Source organism: Catharus ustulatus, chromosome 1 (assembly GCF_009819885.2).
Source record: "Catharus ustulatus isolate bCatUst1 chromosome 1, bCatUst1.pri.v2, whole genome shotgun sequence".
Lineage (NCBI taxonomy): Eukaryota > Metazoa > Chordata > Aves > Passeriformes > Turdidae > Catharus > Catharus ustulatus.
Genome location: NC_046221.1, coordinates 140,767,202 through 140,790,104, shown reverse-complemented (window position 1 = coordinate 140,790,104; position 22,903 = coordinate 140,767,202). Strand labels below are relative to the sequence as shown.

The window sequence follows — 22,903 nt, the reverse complement described above, 5'->3', positions numbered from 1 at the left end:
GCGAGCCCCGCCGCGGCCCCGCCCACCTGCGCGATGGGCGCCGCGGGCCCTGCGTGCGCGGTGCGCGAGCCGCTGTCCCGGGAGCCGCTGTCCCGGGAGCCGCTGTCCCGGGAGCCGCTGTCCCGGGAGCCGCTGTCCCGGGAGCCGCTGTCCCGGGAGCCGCTGTCCCGGGAGCCGCTGTCGCGGGAGCCGCTGTCGCGGGAGCCGCCGGCGCGCTCCGTGCTACGGCATGTGCGGCTGGAGAACCTGGCGGCGGGAATGAGCGGCGGCGTCCTGTCCACCCTGGCGCTGCACCCGCTGGACCTCGTCAAGATCCGCTTCGCAGGTGAGGCCGGACCGGTCGCCGTCCTGCGCGAAAGGCGCACCGGCGTGCCCGAGCTCGCCGAGCCCGGCCCGGCACCCGCCGCGCTTCCTGCCCTAAGCCCGCGCCGCTCTGCCCGCCCCGCTGCCGGCGAGGCTGCCCCGCGGCTTGGAATAAACTGGCCGTAAGCCCAAAGGCACGGTCTCCCGTTCTCTTCCCTGCTGTCCCATTCCCTGCTGTTCCCTTCTTGTCACGGGTGGGGGCTGTGGAATGCGCGCTGTGCCCCGAGCTGTCCCCAGGCAGAGCGGAGAGCTGCCAGCCTCTGCCCCCGCTTCCAGCAGTGAGCGCCGTGCCAGGGGACACCGGAGCGCTGCCTGCTGCTAACGGGCTTGTCCCAAGCCCACGTTCAAAGTTCACCTTTGTGCCGCCGATTTTCAACACTCAGAGCGCAGCGGTAGCTTTGGAATAACCTTGGTTGTTAACAATAGCGATATTGTTTTGCAGAAAACTCTTAACAAGGTTGTTTTTCCACAGGGAAACAAGATGACTTCTCATTACTTTTCTGCTTATTTGAGAAACTTGTCTACGATTTATCATACTCTCTTTCAGCGTGGTTGAAATATTTTGCTGTATCTTTGTTTTCTTAAATAGACATTATAGAGATGTTTTAAAATCTCAAAACCCAACTATGACAGAGATATTTCACAAAATGTAAAGCATTGCATGTCCTAGTTGGGCACATCCTTGGCTGCGTTATGAATAGCCAGCAGAAGGGCTCTTTTCTCTCTATTTTCTATTTGTAAGACTAGATCAGAAGTGCTGTGTCTAGTTTGGGGCTCTCCCAGGCAAGGAGGGAAGGCAGTGACACACTGGTGTGATTCCAGTGGAGGCCACCAGGCTGGTAAAGGGGCTGGAGCACATGGCATAGAACAGGCTGGTGGAACAGGATCAGTCTGGCATCAGTAAGGAGGGGCTGAGGGGAGCTAAAATTGCAGCCTGTGACAATGTTATTGGAAGACACAGAGAAGGTAAAGTCAGATTCTTGGAGATAGCTGAAAAGGAACAGGCACAAGCGTGAGCATAGAAAATTCTAGTTATTTTGCTGTGAAAATGGTCAAATACTAGAAAAGGTTGCCCAGAGAGGTTGTAATCTCTTCAGCCATGGAAACATTCAGGAGTCAACTGGTCATGTCCCTAAGTAGCCAGATCTAATTAGATCTGGTCTGAGTACAGGTCTGGATTAGGTGGCTTTTGGCAGCCACATACTTTCACATGCTTTGGGTGGAAAATAACAATTCCTATGTTTTGTATTCAATCAGGAAGCAGGAGCTGATATCAGAAATTAATGTCGTGAATATTCTTGGCAGCATCATTGACAGAAAGAGTTTCATTTGTGTCTCTGGTTTCCCATGTTGTTTAATAGGTTTATAAACATGATCCAGTGTCTGTCTGCATGGTAAAAAGTTTTACAAATGTCTTTGGGAAAGGTCTAGCAGCACTTATTCAGGAAGGAGAAAAGAGATGTTTGTATTCCAGTTTTGAGTGGTTGTCAAGGTATTGAGGCCTTGTTACACTGTGCTCAACAAAATCATTTTGTCTTTAATGCTGAAGTCTGTCACAATGTGCAGTACTGGACACAAAGTTCAAGGGGAATGAATAATAAACGTGGCACTGAACAGAAATGTCTTTTTACCAGGTTAAATTTTGATGGGGACACAAAAACTATGCTTCTTTTAAAACTTTGAGATCAATTTTCAGTATAATTGCAGTCTGGCTATATGCCTGTGTTAAGAATGAAAGCTGCTGCTCTGTTGCCATCATAATTTAGGTCAGAAGAGGTCTGAGAACTTCACCCCTACTCAGATAAACTCTGCTGAGGTCAGTTTTTTCAGTCTTGTGTACTGGAGTTTTGAGTAGCTCCAAAGATGCTCTTCAGGCAGCTTGTTCAATTATTTGGCCACTCTGCTGGATAAAAAGTTCTGGTCAGAATGTCCTATATTTTAGCTTGTGTCTGTTACTTCTTGTCATCTCACCATGGACTGTATCACATATGCATCACATATGTCATCAGTGGTCAACTTATTGCCTTACTGTTATGGTAGGAGCCATAGTAGTTACCACTGGTGGACATGATCTGTCAGACAAAAACTTGTGTGTTTTCCATATTTTTGAAGTGATATTTTCTAAATATTTGGACAACCAGCTGTTAGCTTATTAGGTGGGAGAAGAAACCTTTGAGTATTCTGGTAAAAAATTACTTGGGAGTCGGTGAGACATTACCCATTGCTTTAGAGAACATTTTAGGGAGAAGATTTGAATTTAGGTTGTTACTTGGGACTTGTCTAAACAACTTAGAGAAACATGTAAAGGATCCCATATCACTTGAAATATGATGCAAAATTACTGGAGTGCTAAAAAGTAGAGACAGAAATCTTCAAATCTGCTGCTTGTCAAAAATGCATGAAAGTGCATTTATTTAGCCTTGTCAGATTAACAGAAACTTTACTCTTGCTGAGCTAAGGAGTTATCTTATTTTTGTTTCTTTCCCCCCCGTTTTTTTCCCTAAGTTCTTGAACTCTAGGCTTATAAAGCTGTAAACCCCAACTGTTGCAACTTGTGAAATAGTACTCTTGTAATACAGTTGATCAGTATAATTTCTTCCTTTTGTAGTAAGTGACGGATTGGAGCTGAGGCCAAAGTACAATGGGATTCTCCACTGCATGTCCACTGTCTGGAAGCATGAAGGACTTCGAGGCTTGTATCAAGGGGTTACCCCAAACATGGTGGGAGCAGGGGCTTCCTGGGGACTTTACTTTTTCTTGTAAGTAGAACCATAAATGTGTCACACCCTGCACAATGTAGTGTTCAGATATACATAGCATCCTCTTTGTGAGGTACAAAAATGTGCTAAGTGACTTACAAACTTGTCATTCTCTTAGCCAGTCCAGGTCTATTAATGTTTGTTAAGGTTTGCTGTTAGAGAATTTAAGCAATTTGAGTCAAGAGACCTGTTCCTTTGTCTGGTACAGTGCATTTCCTTGATGCTGTGAAAATACTAAGGAATTTGAGAGGTAGTGATATTATTCATGAAGAATTCCCTAAAAGTGCCAATACACTGTTCTTAAAACCTCATGAAAAGCAAGAATCTAAACTGACTTCTTAAAAGTTAAAGAGCATGATGTTTTCTACTAAAACTAAATGTTCCTTTTTAATCATTTTAGTGGCAGGTTTTTCATTGTTTTTGTCAGTTGATGGACTTTGCTTTTAAAGCCCATTATTATTATTATCTACTTTATTGTGTCACTTTGACCTGATTTACTGCTTATCCCAATTAATTGAAACGTTTTAGGGAGTGTTTTAGTTAGGGACGTTTTAGTTGGCTGGCATGCCTATGCAAAGCTCACTTGTCAGTTGTCCAGACTCTGTTATTGTTGTATTTCAGTCCTTAAGCGTTGTTGCAGCTTGCTATTTATTTAGAGACTTTATCTTCTGCTGGTAATTTCTTAATTCATAAAGATTGCAAACTGGATCAAGAGAAGAAAGCTCAGTGTATTTCTGAGCTAGAGGGTAGATACCTAGCAGTGTGGCTTCCAGTAAACTTATTTTAGAAGTTAATTCTTAATCTCTAATTAGCTATATTTTTATATATGCCATGTCATTCTGGACATGGGTTTTTAGTGATGTGGGTCTGTTTTCACCTTTGCTAAATTATCTTTTGTATTTTCCAGTTACAATGCCATCAAGGCTTACAAGAAGGAAGGGAAGATGGAAAGTCTCAGTGCCAGTGAACACCTAGTGTCAGCTGCAGAGGCTGGTGAGGTTAAATGCAAAGATTAATGTTCCCTTGTATCCTTTCCATAGGCTGCTACCCACCTCTCTGTGTCAGTGCAGCTTTTTCTTACAGGTGGCAAGTGTAAGTGTTCCAGCCCAAATGCAATAGTGTGTTGTCTGTAAATAAAACACAGATGTCTAGCACAAATAGATGGGTCACTGTGTCCTTCAGTTTTCCACAGAATTAGCGGTTGTCAAAATGTCTTGTGTCCTTGTTTTCATTCTCTAGAAGCACTTTCCGTATTTAGTACTGTATTGGGTCCCAAAATCTGCTGCTATCACATTGTTAACTTGTTAAAAGTTCAGCACTTGGAAAGGAGGCAACCTATTGAATCATGGAATGGTTTGGGTTGGAAGGAACCTTAAAAATAATCTTGTTCCAACCATCTGTCATTGGCTGGGACACCTCCCACTAGACCAGGTTGCTCAAAGCCCCATCCAGCCTGGTCTTGAACACTTCCAGAGATGGGGCATCCACAACTTCTCTGGGCAGCCTGCTCCAGTGCATCACCACAAAATTTCTGCCTCATATCTAATCTAAACCTACTCTCTTTCAGCTTGAATAGTTCCCCTTGTCCTGTCACTGCATGCTGTACAGGCAGTGTGGAAAATTTTTTATTAGGGTTTTGTAACATTAATTTAGTGTTGAAATATAAGGCATATTGTTTGACCTGAAATACAGTAAAGGTTTCTGCTAAAATGGTATTTTCAATAACCTATAACAGGTTGTTGTTATTAACCTGCCAATATTATTAAGCAAATTCCTCATCACTGAAGTGTCCATTAAGTTTTGAATTATTGGATACTGAAGAATAACTCAGATAATCAGTGGCACATTAAGAAATTACATTTCCTGTCTACTTCAGATTATACTACTAACTGTGGAAAACTGAGGCAAAAAAGGGGCTGTACTAGGAATATGCAAAAATGCATATGCCCTGCACAAATACCCCCAGCAGGAGTGAATTGGGCTTGGCTGTGGGCTTTGAAGGGAGAGAGAGGGAGCAATAGAGGGCATAAACTTCACCTGTTTTAAACAGTATGGGTACTCTTGTAGAAGTAGTTTTGTCATCGTAGAAACCTGTGTTCTATTGGATGGAACAAACTGGGACAATCTGTGGAGTTGGCACAGCAATGAGTGTAACTTCTGTGTGTTCTCAGGAGCCATGACTCTCTGCATTACAAACCCAATATGGGTAACCAAGACTCGACTTGTGCTACAATATAACGCTGGCGTGGATCCATCCAAGCGGCAATACAGAGGAATGTTTGATGCTCTTATAAAGATATACAAGACAGAGGGCATACGTGGCTTGTATAAGGTAATCACATTTAAGAAAAGATCCAGGATTACCTGGCACCCCCCACTAGCATGGTGGTGCCAGACAAATATTATATGTATTTGTCTACAATGTTATAAATATTGTAAGTATTAGAAATATTTACAATAAATATTATAAATATAATAAATATTTGTCTACAAAAAAGTTGTAATAGCTCACTTTCATTCTGTGAGTTTTTCCCACTAAATAACTGCAGCAAAAAGGCTTAGTCAGAAGAAAAGACATTATACTGTTGATGAACTGCTTTGTAATTGTTTTGAATCTTCCTATAATTAAAATTTGGATAAGCAGGGCAGCAACAATGTAACCTGTGTTGCTGGTAACACATCTTTGCATTTTATCCCTTATCTCTGTATTTCTAACATCTTCTGGAAGGTGGCATGACTAAAGAATTTGCTAATTTTTTCTTCCACGATGGATAGTTTCACAACTGTTTATTTGCCCTCTGGTTATTGGTGTCTGTGATCTGTCAGCTCTGGATACATTAAATTTGCAGACTTCTAAATATGGTCTGCATATGTGTGGGTCTTTTGTTCCCTTTTAATTTAGGGAAACAGATGGCAACAAGATTTGGGCTTTTAGCCTCCTCCTCCCTTCAGGTCATGACATCAAGATGCATTCATCAGTGCCTGGAAGTTGTGAAGAAACTTATTTTAGTTCAGTCTGGGTCTTCTGCAAGTAATGCTGCAGAATCATAAAATGGCTTGGGTTGGAAGGAATCTTAAAGATATTCTTGTTCCAACACCCCTGCTATGGGCAGAAACACCTTCTACTAGCTCAGGCTGCTCAGAGCCCCATCCAACCTGGCCTTGATCACTGCCAGGAATAGGGAAATTTCTCTTAGAAAATGTCCTGATTACTAAACATTAGGTTCTTTTATTTTCAGTGAAAAATGTGATCTTTCATATTCTCTAAGACTTTTGTGCTTCATGGCAATGAATGCCAAATTCTAACATTAGGAACAAGGCACCTTACTTATTCCTAAATTGAAATTGTCAGGATTTCTGATTTGCCTGCCTGGATGTGTGCTCTGTTCCATGTAGATAAATTCTGATTTCTTGGATCTGTTAGGTTTTAAGATGTCCTTCCACCCTTCTTTTCAGATTATTCGTGCGTGTAGCGTGTGTCGCCTTTGGCACTAGACACTTCTTTGTAGTGTTAATCTGCAAGTGTGGGACTAAAGCAGCTGCTTCCTTTGAAAGAGCAAATTACTTGCTTAAATCTGCAAAGAAGGTGACCTAAATAGGGCCTGAGTGACCTACATAAGTGTGCACACTGAGCAACTTGCATTTGACGTCAGAACTCTCTCAACCTTGTCCATACTGGGGAAAAAGGCATCTTCAGGTGGCTCTTTTGACTTGTACATGATTTAGCCTTCCTCCATTTCAGTGTTTGGAGGAGTTTTTATTTCTCTTGCTCTATTTGAAATTGTACAACTAAAGCTTTGTTAGTTGCCCTGAGTCACAGGAGTTGTAATACACACAATTGTCTTCTTTTTCTCATAATCTTCATTTCAGATAGCATTCCTTATAACAGGTAGGGGGATCTCAGGGGATCACCTTAGAGTAAATGAAGGGATCTCAAATAGAACAGCTGTCTCAGATAGAATTGGAAATAAAATATGGAAAGAGTTTCTTTCTGAGATTTGTCTTCTAAAGAATGGTATTTCTGACCAAGCAATTCAATATTGCTCTTTATTACACAGATGCTGTAGCTGGTCTGAGCAAATCCTTTCAGTCCTTTGAGGTGCAACTGGTAATGTCAGGCTACATCAATCTTTCTAGCAGGGATCAAAGCTGTCTTTATTAGCTCTGCTGGGTATTGATAATTCATGAAATAGTTTAGTTTGTCTGAATCTGGCTTTCTCAGTAAGTTGTTCTTGAACTTGGCCCAGTTCTGAATAGGCACGAGGAGTCTCCTTCACTGATTATCCCAGTAATCATCCAGTTAATGATCTTCCACGCCCTCCATCCATTGGGCTTTGTCTTTTGGCCTCCATCCCCCTGGTGACTGGGGACAGAGCTGCTCTACTGCACACCAGGCTGAATTAAAAAACAGCTTGGGGTTATGTACTTTGAACACACCCATGGATCTGCTGGAGATCTGAGCTCTAAAAATTACTTTGTTATGAAGTTGAATGTCATGCAACCATCTTCATGTTATGAGTGCTGCTGTTCTTTTCAAGCATAAGGTGGGAATGACCAAACATGGTGAAATAGTTGTAAGACTGTAGGATTGGTGCTTTTAGGAAAATATAAAATACCTCTGAGTCTTGAGAAACTATTGGATGTATAGTCTAGAGTGACTGACTACTAAGATATCAGTCAGGAATGCAACTGACATCCTTCATGGCCTCCATATTTCTGTATGTGCATTTTTTATTCTCTTTTATCGATGATATGGAAGCAGCAGTTAGAAATAGAGCAAAGCTTAATAAACACGAGTAAAATACACAGGAAATGTAGAAAATTTAAGGAGATTAAAGTAAAATCCAGGTTCATCAAGACTGAGAAGAATAATGTAGTGTGCTCACAACAGCAAAAGTAGTAACAGTAATGTGTGCTCGTTACCAAATGAAATATATTTGGACACTTCTGTGTGGTTATTTCACCTTTGGTAGGCAAGATTCTGTCTGTTGTTCTAATCCTTTGAAAGAGAATTCAAGCAGGACTTCTTTGAGAAACCATTCATCTTGTGCCTTCATGGCAAAAATCTTCCAAAGATATATTTCAAATATTAAAGAAAAAAAAACAGGAAATACATGAAGTTGTTATAAAATTTATCTTTAACGTCATATTATGCATCAAAACAGATACTAAATTCTGTTAAATTTTGTGGGAAGAAAGAATTTTGTATTAAATTATTCTAAGAATAAGAAAATAGAATATGTTTCAAAATTTTTCTCAAGATATTTCAGTGCTGTGATGAAATCAGTTTTGCTTTGAAACATTTTTCATAAGAATACATTGTTTTCTATGATCAGTAGAAACCTGGGTCAACTCCTATTTTACTGAGGCACATTGGCTGACAGTTGTCTCACTCCCTTCTTGCGTTTTTTAATATTGGCCCAACATTAAAAGTCCCTCAGTCTTTGGAAGCTTTTCTCATCAGCACAAGACCTAAAGCATGCTGGTATTTGTTTAAGAAGTACAACCAGTAGATGCTTTAGGGCTCTTGGGTGCAAGTTATCCAAATCTTCTGGCTTAAGTTTAAGAGTTTAGCCCTCTTAAAGGTTGTTCAGCATTCTTCTTTTGTTGGTAGGGAAAGCATTACCTCATTCTTCTATGAAATAAATACATCATTCTAATTCTTTCCAAGTGGAGAACAATTACTCCCACTGTCTTTTATTGGTTTTACTGTCTAAGCACCAGGAGATGTTTGTGAAGATTTTCCCTCCTATCACTGTCCATAAGTTTCATACTGTTCCTTTTTTTTGCTGACCCAGATAATTTTTTCTTTGACATTTTTAATAATTTTTTTCTGCTCCTTCTGTTTTTATATTACTTTTACTTTCTTCTCTGATCCAGGATTTCTGAAAACCAAAGTTGTCCTTTTCCCTCTGTTGGGGCCCTTTGGCTTCAAACTTCACTTTGTGCTTACAGCTGACAAAATACAGATATGTGGTTTAATTCCACTTGTTCTCATTTGGGGAAGCTTTTTCCTGGGACTTTCACTAGCTCTTAATGCATTTCATCAACTCACTGATGGTGAGTCCATGACCATTGTTTCCTACTGTGAGAAGAAATTTATCCTCATGTATTAAAGAAATTCTAAAAAATAATTTCCTGAGTGACTGAAAAACTTTAGACATCTATATGTAGCATTTGGAAAGTTGATCCCTGAAGAGGTGTTTTGTGTATTATCTGTGCAATTTTTATGCCTGCTGTAGTTCTAGTTGTTGGGGAGTTTTCTGCAATTTAGGAGTTTTATTATTTAGACTTGTTAACACTAATTCAGTGGACTCCTTCTGGGATCCTTTCTCTTTTTCACCTTCTCCAGGCTTTTGATCGTATATTGATAAGTCTTTATTCAACATCTTGGGCTTCCCTTTTAGTCTAACGAAGAATTTGGCATCTGGGCATATTTTTAAGTTCTTTTTTCTTGCCTGAATGTATCATAGGAAATAAAACTGCTCCTTTTTTTCTTTTTTTTTTTTTTTAAACTTTGTTTCTTTGAGTGCCTTTAGCCACATTTTGATCACTTACTCCATTATAATTGTCCCCCAACAGTTTGCAGGAAGCTTTTGAGCCCCTTTCTGGCCAAGGAGATTAATCCACCATTTATTTGGTTTTTTGAGTTTAAGTGACCAACTCTTCAAAAATAGAATTACTGCTTTTCATAACTCATGCAGCTGGCAGCTCATTTTGATGGAGCTAGTCCTGCTCATGGGGGAACTCCTGCCTTCTCATTCTTGTGGAGACATTTCAGAAAGCACCTGTTTTCCCCCTTCATTTCAACTTTTTTGAAGCTGAAGGTTGATTTATATTTTCGTGTGTTTTTGTGTGTAAGAAAGTGCTGAAGCATTTGACTCTTCTCCCACAGGGACATGGTGTGGTGGTGGACCTGGCAGTGTCAGGTTTATGGTTTGACTTGATAATCTTTTCCAACCAAATTGATTCTATATAGACACAAACATTTTTAGTATATATATATTTATCTATATCTCGTAGACACACATTTATGTAGAGGCACACATGCAGACACATACATATCTATTCCCTGGGCTCAGTCACAATAATTTTTTGTACCTCTGCTCCTGATGGCCCTTCTCTGAGTTGCCAGCATCTGTCACTGCTTTACCAGTCTCAGGTGGGAGCCAGACCCCTCAGTGCCAGTCTCTGGAAAAGGGCAGGCTCTGAGCAGCACATTTGCAAGACCAGCTTGATTTGTGATCTTGCAATCCTAATCTGTGTTACCAGCTTGTGCTCTGTGAGGTGGAGTCCCTGGGCCACTGGTGTTATCTCAGTGACTCAGTTTAGGCTGTGTGTCAGAAAAGCAGCATTTATTGAGTGTCTGTGTGATGCCTGCCTTTAAGAATACCTGAGTAAGACTGCAACAGCTGGGCAGGCACAGTCTGCACATTAAGGGAGGACAGATGCAGGTGTGTGGGCTGTGCTCTGTCAGGTTGTTTAGGTTTTGTGCATTGCCCTTTAACCTTGTTTTATCTTTTCTTTAGGGATTTGTGCCTGGTCTGTTTGGAACATCTCATGGAGCGCTTCAGTTCATGGCCTATGAGGATTTGAAAGAGAGATACAATAAGTATAGAAACAGAGTATCAGATACGAAATTGGTATGATGCTTGAGAATAAAATTATGTTGGGGCATGTAAATAAATAGAAGTTGATTCCATTTGTGGGATTATACAGCAGCCAAATGTACAAAGTATTGGTACATTAATTGAAATGCAGAATACATAGAAGGAAATAATACCTTCTCACTTTTTAGGTACAAGCAACTGTTTTTTGCTGTTTTTGAAAACCAACTTCTTATTTTGGCATGTGTTTTGAGAATTTCAGAGGAAGGAAGGAGAGTTTTTTCTTACTTTGTGGACCCAGAGGGACTGGTATTAAATCCTGGAAAACTGGGTGCAAGCTGGGCAAAGGTAGCTAGCTACTTTAGGAAGAAGTGTTTCTCTTTATGGGAATGAGAAGGCACAACACATGTTTTACAGTCAATTACTTGTAGCAGTGCATGTAGTAAACACTGGCATTTCTTTTAATGTGTTGCATTATAAGAGGGAAAGATCTAGTGTATTGTTTGGTTGTACATTTAAAAACCAAATAAGATTTTGGGAACTGTCTAATTTAAACCATACCTAAGGCAAGCCTGACAATTTTTGTTGCTTTTAGAACACTGTGGAATACATAATGATGGCAGCTGTATCCAAAATATTTGCTGTGGTAGCAACATATCCCTATCAAGTTGTGCGAGCTCGTCTTCAAGACCAGCATAACACATATTCCGGTGTGTTTGATGTGATCCGCAGGACATGGAGGTAGGTGTGCAAAGTTAAAATTCTGCATGTTGGAAACTGAGTTTTATAGAATCAGAGCTACCTTTACTGGCTTCTGTGCTGACTTGCAGAACCAGTGCAGTTCAGAATGTGTTAGTTGTACAAAGTCGTGCTGTGCAAGATGCCACCAGCAGCTGTGAGCTAAGGAGAGAGGAGGAGATAGGAGAGAGTCAATGCCCCCCTGAAAGTTTCTGTTGTTTGTTCTGTCTGCCTTCTCTCTTCTCCAGTGAATTTCACAGGCTAAACAATATTGTCATGGCCAGTTTGGGACTAAATGAAGTCTCACTTGAACTGCTTTAGCTTATCACATAGGACAGGAGTGTTGTGCTGCTGGGGGTTATGGCTAATCCAAATTCCTGGCAAGGTGAAGTGAGCTAGCCAGAGCTGATTATACTGCTGTCCCTGGGTTGCCCTGGGGCCTGACTGCATCCGTAGTCTAGTCCCAGCTTCCTGTAGGACCTTTGGAGACCTGTGACCTCACACCTATTCATGTCTTCTCACAAGCCTTCCCTGAGCTCTGCAGTGCAGGGGAGAGTTCTCACACAGACCTGTGTAGTTACTCAGGGTGGCCACCTCTGCGTGTGCATCCATTGCTTTGGGCAGTGCTCCTGGGTTGCAGCATATTGCAGAGAAATGGGAATGGACTCGTGAAGAGGTGCCAGCTGAGTAAGTGACTGAGGCTGTGTTGTTCCAGGAGCATCCCTGGTTCAGAGGCTGGACAACCATTTTGACTGGAGGCAATTCAGAGCAAAAATAGCTCTGATGTGTCAGTGCTGTGCCCTTCAGTGCTGCAGGCTACAGGAAAGCTTATTAGTTCTGGTGTAGTGCAGCCATTCTGGAGCCACCACTGTGCTCATGAAGAAATAAATGTGATTTAGGGAGGGTAGTGTAAACCACACCCAGGCATTTCTCACAATCTCTGTTTACTCATCCCTTCAGGTGATATAGGCCTGTGAGGCCTGCACCTAAAGAGCTGAGATTTCATGTCTCTGAAACTTTTCAACAGCCCTAGCATGACACACCGATTCAGACTGGGTCAAATTAGATTCTCATTTATTGGCCAGTAGAATTAAAATTCTGGAAGGGGTGCTTTAATTCTCAAAAAATGAATGCTGACTTTTCTTCATTGTTTAGCCAGTTCTTGTAGCATGAAGAAAGATAGTAAATTGCCTTCTACTTAGGCAGTACCCACAAAAAACACTCAAAGCCTAGGCTAAATAACTGATCTACATAATGCTACTACATGTAAAAAATGATGGGTTAATACTTGATGCACTTTGAACACTGTCTGAAATTATTACTTCTAACCTGTAGTACATCTCTCAATGGGAATGTGAGAAATAAAATGCCAGGCTTTGTTTTATGTCTGATTTTTTTTCTATTAAAAGGCATTAATTAAAACTAATTTTTTTTTTCTTTAAAGGAAAGAAGGAGTTCATGGATTTTACAAAGGAATTATACCTAATGTGATCAGAGTGACTCCTGCCTGCTGTATTACCTTTGTAGTTTATGAAAATGTGTCTGGCTTTTTACTTGGTTTTAGAAAAGAAAATAATTAAAGGTATGAACTTGTGTTCCTAGGGAGGAATCTATCATTTTTTTAAAAATATATTTATGATCTGGGAGAAATTTAGTTCAGCAGTCTTCTTTGACACTGTGATTTGATCTGGTATTTTGAGGAAAGAATGTAGAGACAATAAACCCTGCCAACATCTCTCCTGCATGTTCCTGCACTGCTGCCTTCCTCTCTGAATCAGCGGTGTCTGCTTGAAGCAGACGTCTGCAACTGTGAAGTAACAGTGCTGTGACTGGGTGAAGGCAGCTGCACAGCAATTCCATTCATCCTGGCCTGCCTGGAATAACCCACTAAGCAGTTTCAGCAAGTCTCCAGATAACAATTGGTGAGATTCTGCTCCTGCACAACTGGAAAACTTCATATGAAAGCAACCCTGAGGCCTGTCAAAGCTTTCATAAATCTCTGAGTCTCGTTAAAACAAGGAATGTCGTCTGAATCCACCTCTGTGTTATTTGTCAGATTTTAGGATATGGAATGCTCTGGCCTCTGTTGTTCATCCAACACAAAAATGCTGCCTCAGTGGGGTGCAGTTTGGAAACTGAAATTGTTTTTTTTTAAACAGCTGTCCATACTTGGTTTTGAATAATTGCAAGTCTGATGAAACTCAGCTCTTGTCTCATACCAGGACAAGCTTGCACTGTGGTTTTTAACTTGGTTTTAGCAGCAGACTGATGTGCTAAAAGTGCATGCATTGCTGGCTACTTAATTCATTTTCTCTCTCTTTCATTCTTTCTCTCTCCATCTCTCTCTGTGCCAGAGTCTGTCTCCATTAATGATACAGCTGACCAAATATTATTAAGTAAGTGCATATTTGAAAGTGGGTTTACATTTTAAGGATGAGGATTTTTTCTAGTAATCCCACAGTGATCAAACAGTGTAAGTAACAAATAGGACCACGCTTACTTTCAATAATATTCTCTGGGAAGAAAAAAGTTTCTAGTCTTAAAAAAATCCTGTGCACAGGACTTTCTTAAAAAAAAAAACAGAACAATCCATTGATATCTTCTGATTTAGTTTAAGGAAAGGATTGTTAATATATTCATTGCTAACTTACTGATATATTAAATTGTAATACATCTCCATAAATTTGTATAATAATTATGGGTTTTTTCCACGCCAATAATTGCTGTCAAGGATATGTATTTTTTAGAGTTCTGGGTTTGGTGGTTTGGGGGTTTTTATTTCTTGAAGAGAAGACATTACTGACCCTAACCTCTGCCTTCTGTTGTTGGTAAGAAGATATTAAGTATCTCATAAGTATCATTTAACTAGGGACTAAGTTAGCAAAGGCTGTCCAACAGTTGGGGGGAAATCATCAGTTACAGAGGGAGCCGAACAATCAGAGAAATTTCATGTTTAACCAGATTAACCTAAAGCGGAAAGAACAATTTTTAATAAAAATTTAACAGATTAGGGACTCAGCTTAAATTTTAAGTTAAAATCTGGAAAGCTACAGAAGCTGCTTAGTATTTTGATTCTTCGTTCAGCAATCCATTTGCTTGTTTTTGTAGCTACTGTTACCACATACCACATTTTGTGTATTACTAACTTTGTTAATAATTTACACTTTCAATTCCACAATCCCATCCCCTCTACTGGTAGAGTTTTTAATCTCATCAGAAATAATAATCTCATCTGGGGCCAGTACAGCTGGCTTTAGTTTTTATTACAGAAGGTTCTGTGTGTATTTAGCTGAAGATAAATTTCCTGGAAGTTTACCGTGTAAATTATGTAGATCTGTAACAGCAGCTTCTGCCTTTGGAGGGTGCTTACTGGGGTTTGTTGTTTGTGGTACACAGAATGAATTTAATGGAACACTGAGTTAACTCTACCACCCAGGGTCCAAAACATATTGTGAAGACCTATGAAAATATCATAAAAGAGAAAGCTGTGCATGTGCTACCCTGAATTAGTGTGCTCTGGGCCCAGAACAGCTTACTCATGGCTCAGGATCAGTGCAAAGACAGGCTGGGGCAGGGGCACAATCACTCACTGTGTTAACACATTCTGTACGTTTGCACTGCAGCTCAGCTCATAGTGACTTGTTTGTGTTCAGATACCTTGAAACCATCGTCCAAGCCAGTGAAAACATTGCAGTTCTTCAGAGACAAAATACCAGCTATGTAACTTGCTGGCTTGCAGCAAATCTCACACACCATCTTGCAGTTGGGCAAGCCCAAGTGCTCCCCTCACTGCAGGTGTCCTCCTCTGGTATCTGTAACAACAGCTACAGGCAAGAGATGCCTGGGGGAAATCTGGCAGCCTGTTCAGAAAAGAAGATGAGATTTAATCCTAAATAGCTGAAATAAATTCCTTATCTCAGATTTAATGGAGTTTTTTTTCTTTTAATTTCCTGGGAAGAGTGGAGATTTTTGCATGTTGTACATGCTTTTCATGGGATTTTTATTTCATTAATGTAAAATTGATTTTGTAATACAAACATGACTATTGTTTCTCTTTAGAATATGTACAATTTTTGGAAATATTTGAGTATGTCACTTACATTATTTGGAAGAAAATGCTTAAAACACAAAAGTTTATGGTCTGTTGGCATGATTGGTGTTGTCACTTGTCAAGCAGCTGTGACTTCATTGTTTAACTTTATCAGTTCACTTTTTGAAAGCCTAGGCATTTCAACCTGCCTTATTTCTGTATCTTCTAAACTGTTTCATATATCTAGCTTTTAACTAATACCAAAGTGATTCTATGTATCTGAAGGGCTAAATCCAGGAGAATTACTTTATTGGAGCAAGGAAATTAAGTGTTGTAACTGTAAAATTATTTAGTGTCTGCATCTTAGTAGTGAAGACCAGTCATAGATGATACAGTGAGATCCAGCTATCAAGAAGCAAGAGAGGGAAGGAGAGCTTAGATAGGCTGGTTTTGCTCATTTATTCATAATGAGTTGTTTAACACTTACCACATTGTTTAGGTCACAGTTAAGTCACCAGGAGTTTGTTGAGAGACAAGACTGTAACAGCAGAGCATCCTATTCAGCAGTCAGTTTTACAGGAATTAATTTTATGTATGTTTTCTGAAGGCTAAAGCCAACACCTGATTTTACTTTCTTAGAACTTCATCTGTAAAGCATTCTAAAAAAATCTTATAACACCATGTAAAATACCTGAAACATATTAATGTTCAATAAAATAACATAGATTTTGTTTTGTAAAAGGTCTTCTTTATTTGATACAAAATGTTATGGTTAATTCTAAAAACAGTGGTGGTATTACATAAAAAAAGAAATGTAAAATATTAATGAACTTGGTTTTGATATTTGTATTCTAAAATGATTATTATAAAAAACCTCTGCCATTTGCAAAATAAGACAAAGGCTACAGATGCAAGGCTTTGGTGCCTTTCAGTCCAGTACTTGCATCTAACTCTATTGAAATAAATTCTGGGAAAAAAAAGTACAAAATTTTTTTTAAAAGGTAAAAACAGGAGGGAAGTTATTTTGGCAGTTCTTCAATGATGATTCGGGAGACTGAATTCCATCCAGTAGAAGCATCTCCCCGTGGATAATCTGAGCACGTCCCAACCCAGATGGCAATATCCACCAAGCCAGCATTGATCCCTTCACACAGACCTTCCACTGGTTAAAGACAAAAATCAGGTTACTTCAGCAGACACAATCCCTTTGTATTTCACAACTGAAGGTGGACACAAACACTTAAGAGCAGCAGTTTCTTGCAAGCTTGTGCTATTTAGTTAAATGTGAGCAGTATTTAAAATTTTAGAACTATCTCATAAATAAAAACTATTATGTGGAGATGTGGCAACATCAGTTACAGTCATGCAGTGCCTCTGTCCATGCTGCTGTTTGACACTCGTTGCAGCACCTGAAGCAGATGACAATCCACAGGATGGCTAAATGGGAGGTGTACCTTCTGCTTTAAACATCCAGATTTACACACTGGGAGCTGGAATATGGCTTCATACCCCTCCAGACATTTTTCTAGCACTGATGGGAGGGGGTGGGGGCAACAGCCGTGCCTGGTTTACAGCTAAGCCCTGTAAAGGTGATTGCCACCCTGTAAGCTTTTCCACTCCTAAGTCACTGCTTCTGTATAAAGTTCCACTCCTGCTGCCTCACTAGCACCACTAGTTGGAGGGGGGGTAATGAAGACCAGTCAGCTCTGCCCCTATGCTGAAAAAATCCTATAATAGCTCTAGACATTATTTCATGCAGTCATGCAGTATAGGGAGGAAAATGGAGAAAATGCACAGTTTACATTTCCTTTTCTTAGTGTCGCATCTTTTTATGTTGAATGAATTTACTAATTTGCCTCTGCTAAGCAAATGAATAATTGCTCCCAGATATTTCAGTTTGGAGGTACTTTTGTGCCTCACCTGAAATCAGAGTAGAAATTGAAGAAGGTATGTCTCATTTTTTGCACAGATAACATGTAAATATCACTATTTTAAGCCAGGATGACACTGTCTACTTGGCAGTAAGGCTGTTTCTCCATAGGCTAATACAGCACAGAATGTCTCTGTATCATGTTGTGGCAGAGATCAGTAGACCTGTCTGGACAGAAATCTCTTCCATTTCTAAATCTCAGGACGTAAGTACCAAGAAATATACCACAGCAAGAAAGTACCACTTAATAAGAAATGACAATGCTGTTACTATCAATAGTCAACTCTGAGGCAGGAGAGTAAGAGGAACAAATGTTATCTGGCCCCTCTTCTGCCTCGTTGCAGCCCTCTGACCTTGTAGGGCGGGTGGCACCCTCTGCCTTTGGTAGCTGCTTCTGCCTTCTACTCTGCTCCACCAGCATACGTACCTGAAGAGGTTCTGTGTATGTTAATAGTAGAATTCAGCTCTGGGCTCCCTTGATCTAGGTATATGATGGCTTCAATCGGCAGTGGCCCAGCACACTCTGCCCCGTTGAAGGTGAAGTACCAGCGCTGGCAGCAGGCGCTCCTGCACTTGAGCCGAAGCGAGCCGCTGAAGAGCACGCGGAGAGCGCTGTTGGAGCGCATCTTGGTGAACGTGCACTCCTGACAGGACACAAAAGGGCTTTGCTACAAACCTCTGCGCCTCAGCCTGTTCGTTTTCTAGATATTTATATTTAGGACACAGATTAGGAATACGTGTCAAAGTGTTTTGGCTATTCTCTTTATTTTTTTCTGGGAAAAACAAATAATAATAATTAGAGCCTAGAAAATCCCTTGTGGTGCAAAGATGCAAATCAGAACAGCAACTCATTGATGGTAAAGGAGAAATGGTTTATGGAAATTCTGAACTTTATTTAGGTAACATCTGCAGTTAAGTTGGTAGCCTAGTTACCTTCTGGGGTTTAGGTAAAGGGATATAAGCCCTCTGAAAGCTGCACTCAAGCCACAGAATCACACAATCATAAGGATTGAAAGCAACCTCTGAAAATCATCCAGTCCAACCCCCAAGTCCTTGCATGACAAGACAGCACAGTTTCTGTCTCTGCTAACAGAAATCCTGGACTTAATGATTATCACAAAACTTCTGAGAAGTTTATACACAATAAAAAGTCCACAACTGAAAAATAAATATTTCCAGGTTTTAAAGTGGTTGTTAACCTGTCTTCAAAATGCTGGATATCACGGGGAAAAAAAAAAAAAGCTCATGACAGTTCTGCAAGTACATGGCAGTGAGAAGAGTCTACTGAAAAAGTTGATTCTGCCTCTAGAAACAGCACACAGTTAAACGCTATAATCACTCTGGGCTTTGCTTCAAAGCTGGGATTGAGCAGGGAATTTTTTCTGAAAATTTTACACCCAGGGCTGCAGTGGAGGACAGACTGTTTGTGTCAGTCTGGGTGACACTGGCAATTCTGCTCCTGAGCAATACTGATCCTTCGCAGTAGCATCCAACAACTGAGTTTCAGTGAACAACCACTTCGAAGCAAGAGTTATAAAGATGGGTACAATTAACAGATTAAAGATGTTTGTCCCTTCTTAGGATTGAAATGGTAAAAACCTTGCCTTGTTTTGGGCAAGCTAGGGGTTCTTGCTTGGTACTGTGACTTTCAGCCTTACAGTTACAGATCTGGGGTACTAAATGTACTCTTATACCAGCTACAAAATTCTCTTGAACCTTATTCCAGAAATGAAACAGCCACATAGCTGAAGCACAGCTGAGAGGAATCTGGAGTGGCTAAGCCTTTGAGAAGTCCACCCTTGCATGCAGGAGATCTGTGAGCTGCCCAGCTCACAGGGGCAGCCCCAGAGCCTGCTGTGGTTGGTGCAGCCCCTCCAGGCAGAGCCAACTCACCGCGATCTTCCCCAGGTCGATGCCATAATTGAGCGCGCTCCACGAACACTGCTTGAAGTTGGGTGTCCAGGACTCCTCGATGCTCTCACGCATGCACTCGCCCTTCTCCCCTTTCAGCCCATCCCGTCCTGGGATCCCAGGTGTCCCAGGGATCCCATTGGCTCCTGGGTTTCCATCCCGTCCAGGAACACCACTGGGGCCTTGTAAGCACATGCCATTGTACTGGAAGAGAGAACAGATCTTGCTGCTTCCATCCCTTAAGTCCGAGGCTAACCAAGTCAAACACAAATGAGTAACAACAAAATACAAACCCCTGCTGTGCCACAATGGGCTATTTCTGCATCTCTGAGAAAATGGTTCCACAGAAGAAAAAAAAGGAAGAATAAATTTTCAAAGATAAGCAGTGCCAGTAGAATTTGCTGTAAAAAAAGATGCCTTTTTTAAATGAAAAGATACATAAATCCTAGAATTAAAAATCTACTTAGTCCAAGAATTGAAACCTGTTGGAAAACCTCAGAAGAGTCAAAACATTTCAATACAGAAACAAAAAAATAAGTCATATGTTAATAGTTACTTTCTCCTAATCCACCATTACTTGTATACCTGTCTATGCTAATACATTTTCAGTATTATTTTTCCTTTTTTTGAAAAAAGAAATTTTTCCATTTTATAGAGAGCAAAGGTTAATGCCACTTTTCTTCTGCCATTTCTCTGGTACACAACTACATCATGATAACCAAGCCCCACAGTTCAGACTCTGATATGCACACAAAAGGATGGTGGTATAGATATGGGAAGCTGCATCCTGGAACAAGGCTGAACTCAGGAACATTGTACAAGTGGGAAGACACATATGGGAGAAGGGCATACTAAAATCCTTCCTAACATACAGTATTAGGAAAGGTCAAATGTTGTTCTCCCATACCCCGTGTTAATGCACATCACCTTCACACTTTATGGGACTTGGGATTGCCCACCTTAGAGAGTAGGTCTGTGAAGCCCAGAGCTCCTTCCCCAGCAGCCTGAGTGCTGGGATGCAGGAGGAGAACTGGTTTCAGCCAGCATGTTTTTACTTCATGTACATTTTACTTTCCCATCTGGTTACTGACTGCTTCCTCCAGTCTTCATCCCAAATCTTACAGATAGCTGTATTCTGTTCTTCCACTTTATCATATTTATTTGTCTTCACATAGTTTAAACCACCTGATCCCCAGTTGTTCCAAAAAGAAACAGTGCTGCAGCTATTCCCCCTCATGCCAGCCATGCCCCTGTCTGCACTGCAGGAGCTGTAAACTACAGCCCCTGCCCTCTTTCCTTTGTCAGACTGGTGAATTCTCTTCACTGAGGCTGTGCCTTTTCACAGGCTCTGGTACAAAAACCAGCAGAGCCATCACAGGCTTAGCTGGAGCCATGCCAAAAGTAAAATCAGTGACTATATGGAGAGGTCTAGTAAGAAGTCAGATGAGGGTTTGACTAATGGTTGCTAGCTTTCCATTACTACCTTCACCAAAGAAAACCTGCTGGCTAAAGGGAGTGGAAATATTGGAATATTTTCATGAAGGAAACCATGATTTTAAAAAGTTGGCTGAAGAGGAGGCTGGTTGTCAGAGCACATGCCAGCCTCGGAGAACAATGCAAAGACATTTCTATTTCACACAGCAGCAGTTATCTGGTTTTGCTGTTCCTTTCCCATTGGACTCTATTTGTAACAGTGACTGGCTCTGGCTTTTGCATGTGGTTACTCACCACAGAAATCCTGGATGTGGGAACAGGCAAGAACTGGAGGTAGGCCAAAGCTCTGGCCTATTGCCCCCATCCCCAGACACCAAGAGGGGCTGGCCTGCCTTCACAGAGGAGCTGCCACCCACAGCCAGGCAGGGAGAGCACTTCATCCACAGCACATCCCAAAAATAAATGGGAGCACAAGAATCACCTGGGCTTTGGGCTCCACTCCAACTAAAATTGTCTGTCTTGCCAAGCCAAGTCTTTTTCATGCTTTCTTAAGCTGGAAATGCATAAAACATATTTTAGACATCCACTGAAGGCAGGATCCCCCCTTGGTCCTGCCTCCACTCTGCCCTGGCAGGGCTTGTGCTGAAGCAGTCTGTACAGCTGGGCTGTGCATGAGTCAGCTGCCACTGAATTTCCCGCTCTTTGCTGCTCACTCTCTTGCACCCAAAAAGCACTGACCAAGTTCAAAGAAATGAGGGACCCTAAAATACTGCCTAGAAAATATTAGCTGATCCATGTGTACATCCATGCAGTTCAATTTCCACAACAAAAGCGAGAAGGCAATGAGGTAGTGTGAAAGAGAAGGAGCTTTGCTAGCAGTGGTGCTTCCAGTACATGACTTTAGGGGATCTCTCTCTCTAGAGACACGGAAGAAATGGCCACACCACTGATTTTCTATAGAAGGTGAACGGCAGTCTAGCAGCTCACAGAAATACCTTCACATCTGTTTTCTGCATTCCAAGGACTGGAAAATTTCCCTCCTGTCATCTATCCCTGAGATGGGATAGTCCCAATGCATTCAGGTTTCTAGTAGGAATGGAATTGCAAACAGCGGTGTGCAGTCCCTGCCGCCAAAGGAAATCATGCATTCATGCGACTCCAAGGAAAGTGTGTTGGGTAAGCATGCAGACAGTTTTCAGAGCATGCAGATAGGTTTTTCTCATTACTTTTTATCCACTAGCACTTTTAGGAGCTAAACAACACTTAACTGCTTATGTTGGAAGGACCTAAATAGCATTTACTGCTTTTGTCGGAAGGGCTGTAAGATGCGGCGCTGCCCTGCAGGGCGCAGAGCGCAGGAACCAGCCCAGGGCAATGCTGTGCCCCCGGCACCGGGCCCGACCCCGGACCGATGGGGAAAGCACTAAAACACACATCGGGCCGCCGAAACCCTGCCGTGTGTGCCAGAGCCCGTCCAGCCCTTCTCCGCCTTTTCCTGATCCAGCACAAGTTAACTAAACCGAGAGATGCCCGGAGCGCGGGACCGGCGCTGCCCTGCCCGGAGCGGCAGCGAGGTTGTTCGAAGCCTCTGATCTATCGCTCTTTTCATACCTTTGCAATAACAAAGCGGCTGCGTGGCCTCTCCAGCCTCCCCCCTCCCTCCCGGCTCCCCCAGCACCCCCTCCCGGCCCCGGCGCTCTCACCACGTCCAGCACCTCCCGCTGCCGGAGCGCCTTCTGCTTCCCCTTGGGGCTCTCGGAGCCGCCGTGCGGCGGGGCCGCCGCCAGCAGCAGCGCCAGCAGCAGCAGCAGCGGGGCGGCGGCGGCCGGGCCGCGGGGCATCGTGCGGCCGGGTGCGGAGCCGGGCCGGCGGCAGCGAGAGCCCGGGACCCCGCTCGGGCGGCAGCGCGGGGATAAATGAGCCTTTCAGAGCGCGCAGCCCGAGCTCCCTCCCCGGGGAGGCCGGGAATTTCCATCCTGTAACCGAGCGAGACGGCCCGGCAGAGCCATCCCCCCGCAGCCATTGGCACGGGCCCGAGGGCTCCCGCCCCTCGGCCGGCCCCGCCGAGCTTCCCCGGGCCATGCCCGAGCCCCCGGCCCCGCCGAGCTTCCCCGGGCCATGCCCGAGCCCC

The 22,903-nt window shown here is 42.2% G+C and overlaps 2 protein-coding genes across 2 annotated transcripts; one reads left to right on the top strand and one right to left on the bottom strand.

Annotated features, from left to right (window-relative positions):
* The first annotated feature begins 33 nt into the window (after window positions 1-33).
* Window positions 34-13,056, top strand: SLC25A32 (solute carrier family 25 member 32). The gene is made up of 7 exons (XM_033062945.2): window positions 34-325; window positions 2,972-3,122; window positions 4,030-4,115; window positions 5,294-5,454; window positions 10,652-10,765; window positions 11,325-11,470; window positions 12,912-13,056. The coding sequence occupies exons 1-7, from the start codon at window positions 34-36 to the stop codon at window positions 13,045-13,047; spliced, it is 1,086 nt and encodes a 361-aa protein (XP_032918836.1). The 3' UTR covers window positions 13,048-13,056.
* A 37-nt stretch (window positions 13,057-13,093) lies between these two features.
* On the bottom strand, window positions 13,094-22,613 carry CTHRC1 (collagen triple helix repeat containing 1). The gene is made up of 4 exons (XM_033052213.2): window positions 22,476-22,613; window positions 19,321-19,542; window positions 17,855-18,071; window positions 13,094-16,659 (listed from the first exon to the last, which is right to left on the bottom strand). Exons 1-4 carry the CDS (start codon window positions 22,611-22,613, stop codon window positions 16,517-16,519), a joined length of 720 nt encoding a protein of 239 aa, XP_032908104.2. The 3' UTR covers window positions 13,094-16,516.
* Window positions 22,614-22,903: the final 290 nt, after the last annotated feature.